Source organism: Delphinapterus leucas, chromosome 4, assembly GCF_059928025.1.
Source record: "Delphinapterus leucas isolate spDelLeu-1000000601 "Yukka" chromosome 4, BTC_Dleu_Yukka2, whole genome shotgun sequence".
In the NCBI taxonomy this organism is placed as follows: Eukaryota; Metazoa; Chordata; class Mammalia; order Artiodactyla; family Monodontidae; genus Delphinapterus; species Delphinapterus leucas.
Window position 1 is genome coordinate 8,932,394 of NC_143132.1, and position 4,582 is coordinate 8,936,975.

The 4,582-nt window shown below is 56.4% G+C and overlaps 1 protein-coding gene across 1 annotated transcript; it reads left to right on the forward strand.

Annotated features, from left to right (window-relative positions):
• The first annotated feature begins 3,302 nt into the window (after positions 1-3,302).
• On the forward strand, positions 3,303-4,093 carry CLDN14 (claudin 14). Its single transcript, XM_022553065.2, has one exon. The coding sequence runs from the start codon at positions 3,347-3,349 to the stop codon at positions 4,055-4,057; it is 711 nt and encodes a 236-aa protein (XP_022408773.1). The 5' UTR covers positions 3,303-3,346; the 3' UTR covers positions 4,058-4,093.
• Positions 4,094-4,582: the final 489 nt, after the last annotated feature.

A 4,582-nucleotide genomic window follows, 5' to 3' on the forward strand; every position in this document is an offset into this window, starting at 1 on the left:
ATCCTGCTCACAGGTGTGACAGCCATATACTGCCCACCCAGGAGAGTGCTTCGGGGGCTCTGTGAACCCAAACGCAAGGCCCGATGTCCATTCCTGCAATGTGTCGTCTTGTTACACGCAGCCCCACCCACCCAGCCTGTCGAGGTCTTTTTTTGGACCCTGATTCTTAGAACCATATTTGTCTTGGACGCCCATCTCTCTAGCAAATGTTTCCACGAGCACATGCACGTCTGCAGGAAAAGGGCAGCCCGTGGACGAAGCCAACTGCAGGCCAGCTGGACCCTCCAAGCTCTGCCCATGCTGGAGGCCATGCTTGGGCAAGTTCCTTCCGAAGCATCAGCGATGAGTTTTATGTGGTTTCCAAGGAGATTCGTTCGCTTGAGGTTGTTTTTCCATCGAATGGCCCCAAAGTGAAAAGTGGTTGCTGGGAAGTTGAATTATGACCTAATACCAGTAGCAGCTTATGGTAACTAGGGGGAAAGGGATGGGGGGCTGGGGGCTGGGAGTTGGGGGCTCATTAACACTCACTTCTTAAATTAGCAAATCCTTCAAGCACAAGTTTAAATATAGCAACCTAATGGTTTCTAAAATTAGCAGTCGTTGCTCTCCATAAATATTTAGACAACCAATAAACTTCTGGTCCACTTCCCTAGACTAATGGGGTCAGCAGGCTTAGCTTTTATGCCACATTCTTTAGGCTCAGTGGGCTTAATGATTGACCTTGACAAGCAAGAGCTGTGAGGGGGCCTCAGAAGGCCCTGGCCAGGGACAGACAGCGGGGCCACCAGGCTGGAGGTGGCCTTCAGGCGTTACTGAAGGGATCTCAGAGGCCACCTGGAGAAATCCGCAGCTCCACGCTCCCTGGAGGAACCGACCGTCCTGGTTTGCCTGGGACTGTCCCAATTTCAGCACTGAAAGTCCCTCACCCTGGCCACCTGAACCGCTGTAAAAGGACATCTTCGTTGGGGGAGAGTCAACTTCCCCAGGATACACCGAGGATACCACCCCTAGGCCCTCACGCTAACTTCAGTCCTACCGCGTTCGGAAAGGAAGAATTAAACCGGGGAAAATACTAGCCAGGCCAGAAGAAGAACCTTCACCCCTGCACCCAGTCTCCCCACGTGGAAAACAGGGGAGGTCACAGCTGCTGCTTCACTGGGTAGCTGCGGGGAACAAACTGGGAGGCACGTGTGAGCGCTCAGCCTAGGCCCGAACATCATTCAGGCCCAGTAAACTGGCGCTTTTGGTGTCAGCTCTGCTCGGGTGCCCAGTGCATCCAGGAGGTGGGCGGCAGCAGCTCTGGTGCCGCACATCAGAGCGGCCCGCTCTGTGTGCCCCGCCGCCTGCCCGGCGGTGACCACAGGACAGTTGCCCCTCCCTGGGCAGCAGGGACTGTGGGGTCTCCCCCCACTGCCCCACCCCGCAAGCCCAGCACCTGCACTGACTGCTTGCTGAATGGAGGGAAGAAGGCTTCCTAAGGAAAGACAGCTTCGCAAGACGCATGTGGCCAATCAGCTGGAGGTGTGAGTGAAGAACGCAGGGTCCTGAGCAAACAGTCATTTTTAGCATCAGCAACACCCCCGAGCTCGTCCCCCCCGAGACCACTGATGTCCTGTCCAGCACCACGCTGTCTCACCGGTATCTCGTTTGTCTGTTAAGCCGGACAGATCTAAAGATGATCTCCAATGCCTCCAATGGAAGCATCACCCGTTACTAACCAAATCCCTCATCGTGATTTAGTGGGAGATTTCTTTACAGCGGACCCAGGATTAAAGCCAAGAGGGCCTGGGGCACCCCAAAAACCGCTCGCAGGAGAATCTGCATTGGGCGACGCCCTCCGGGCCCACTGTGGCTACCTGCAGCCCTTCCTGTGCTTAACTGCAGAGCACTGCTCCGAGAAAGAAGGAAGAAGCGGGTTTTGCCTTGCGAACTCTTACCAGTTTGGGTCCCTGAAGTGACTTGGCACCAGCAGAGAAGCTTCCCTTTTCCTCCCTTCAGAATCAGAAGACACTCTGGGGCCATGAAGTCCAGCTCCCTTGTTTTGTTTTTTTTTTTTCGGTACGCGGGCCTCTCACCGTTGTGGCCTCTCCCGTTGCGGAGCACAGGCTCCAGACGCGCAGGCTCAGCGGCCATGGCTCACAGGCCCAGCTGCTCCGCGGCATGTGGGATCTTCCCGGACCGGGGCACGAACCCGTGTCCCCTGCATCGACAGGCAGACTCTCAACCACTGCGCCACCAGGGAAGCTCCCAGCTCCCTTGTTTTGAAGACAGAGAGGCCCCGAGTCACGCAGAGGGTGGGATTCTCTTCTTCTGTCCCTTACTCTGCTCCCAGCAGCAGAGAGGAGCTAGTGGTGTCCACTCGGGCAGTTCTGGTCTCCCTCCCTTTCCCCCTTCCTTCCTCTCCCCCTTCCATCCTCCTTTCCTCCGTCCCCCACTCCCCGACTCTCTCCTTCCTCCCTCCCAATATTTCCCGAGTATCCCCGATACACCTGGCACTACACACCACATACGTGCTGGGTCCTTTTCCCCAAGAAGTGTTTGAGATTTTGCCATGGTTACAATGTTCAGTAGCAGCCTGTCTTGTAGTAAGCCCACCCCTCTTCAGAGTGGTGTGAGAGGAGGTACCCTGCCCGCAGGGGAGGGTCACTGGTTCGTGGTCCTGGCTGCAGCACCTAAGGAGTTGATGACCTTGGTCATTCCTCTCCCCTGGCGTCAGTGGATAATCTCTAAGGTCACATCTGGGATTCTGGAAGGCAGCGTCTGACCCGCCTATGGTGCCAAACCCCCTCCTATGAGCACATAGGGAAGTCTCCCACTTTCAGAAAATGTTTCATCCTGACAGGCAGTCTAAGCTATCTTCTAAGTCATAAACAGCACACGCCTTAAGACTTGCCAGTCCATTTGTTGATTTAACAACCTTAGTGATTACTGATCAAACAGAATGAAGTGAGACTCAAATGCAGCAGAGTCTGAGGGTAGACACAAGACAAAACTTCCCACATGGGGTTGGTAAGTACTGAGAGAAGTGGGGTCTCTGGAGTGTCCTTCCCTGGGGTCCTGGGAAAGCACAGCCCAGCCAGATGTCGGCTGTCACCCCTCCTAGCTCTGGCCTTCCAGGGAAAGCGTCTTAGGCGAGCCGCTCGTTCGTTCACCCAATCAAGTCTCAGAAACTATTTTTAAAAACATGTTAATCGTGGTACCAACTGCCTATGGAAATCGCCGTTTCGGTGGCAGAAATAAATGCATCGAGATAATCGTTAACCCGTTTCCTCTCCCCCCGCCCCGCCTCCCGGCTTCATTAGGACTCCTGCGGGCGCCTGAGCGAGCGGCAACCGCCAGCAAGGTCATGGCCAGCGCAGCCGTGCAGCTCATGGGCTTCCTGCTCAGCTTCCTGGGCATGGTGGGCACACTCATCACCACCATCCTGCCGCACTGGCGCCGGACGGCGCACGTGGGCACCAACATCCTGACGGCCGTGTCCTACCTGAAGGGGCTGTGGATGGAGTGCGTGTGGCACAGCACGGGCATCTACCAGTGCCAGATCTACCGCTCGCTGCTGGCGCTGCCCCGCGACCTGCAGGCGGCCCGCGCGCTCATGGTCATCTCCTGCCTGCTGTCGGGCGTGGCCTGCGCCTGCGCCGTGGTCGGCATGAAGTGCACGCGCTGCGCCAAGGGCACCCCCGCCAAGACCACGTTCGCCGTGCTGGGCGGCGTGTTCTTCATCCTGGCCGGCCTGCTCTGCATGGTGGCCGTCTCCTGGACCACCAACGACGTGGTGCAGAACTTCTACAACCCGCTGCTGCCCAGCGGCATGAAGTTCGAGATCGGGCAGGCCCTGTACCTCGGCTTCATCTCCTCGTCCCTGTCGCTCATCGGCGGCACGCTGCTCCTCCTGGCCTGCCAGGAAGAGGCGCCCTCCAGGCCCTACCAGGCTCAGCCCCGGGCCGGCACGGCCACCGCGCCCTCCTACCGGCCCCCCGACGCCTACAAGGACAATCGGGCCCCGTCGGCCACCTCGGCCTCGCACAACGGGTACAGGCTGAACGACTATGTGTGAGTCCCCACGGCCTGTCCCTCCCCAGGCCCCCAAGAGGCGCCGGGACCCAGGCTGCCGACCGCTTCAAGGTCCGGGCACCAAGTTTACTTCTGGGCTGCTTTGGTGTCCAAAGGAATAATGTGAACCTGAGGAAATGGGCTTAGGATGCAGGGAAGGCGGGGAAAGAAGTTGAGGAGAAAAGCGCTACATACCAAAGACTAAAAAAAAAAAAAAAAAAAAAAATCCTTCCTGTTTTTGTATTTATTATATGTATTTCTGTGGGTGATTTAATGACAGGTGAATAAAAAGCGACTTGGGAGTTTGGTCAGTGGGGTTTGTTTGCAAGCCAGGAATAAACCTTTTGGATGAGGTTGTCTCTGAAACTGACAATATCCGTGTCTGTTTCCAGACCCTTCTTCTTGTCTGCTAAGATGCTGGTAACCATAGTCAGCACACCTCCGGGCACCGCCCACACAGGACAGGAAAATCAGAGGAGGGCTGGGCGGATGTTCATCCAGAAGATGCTGGAGCAACATCACCAAAAAC

What these genes read in the sequence shown, in the direction of transcription:
- CLDN14 (XM_022553065.2), top strand. Translation starts at nt 3,347, where the DNA reads ATGGCCAGCGCAGCCGTGCAGCTCATGGGCTTCCTGCTCAGCTTCCTG.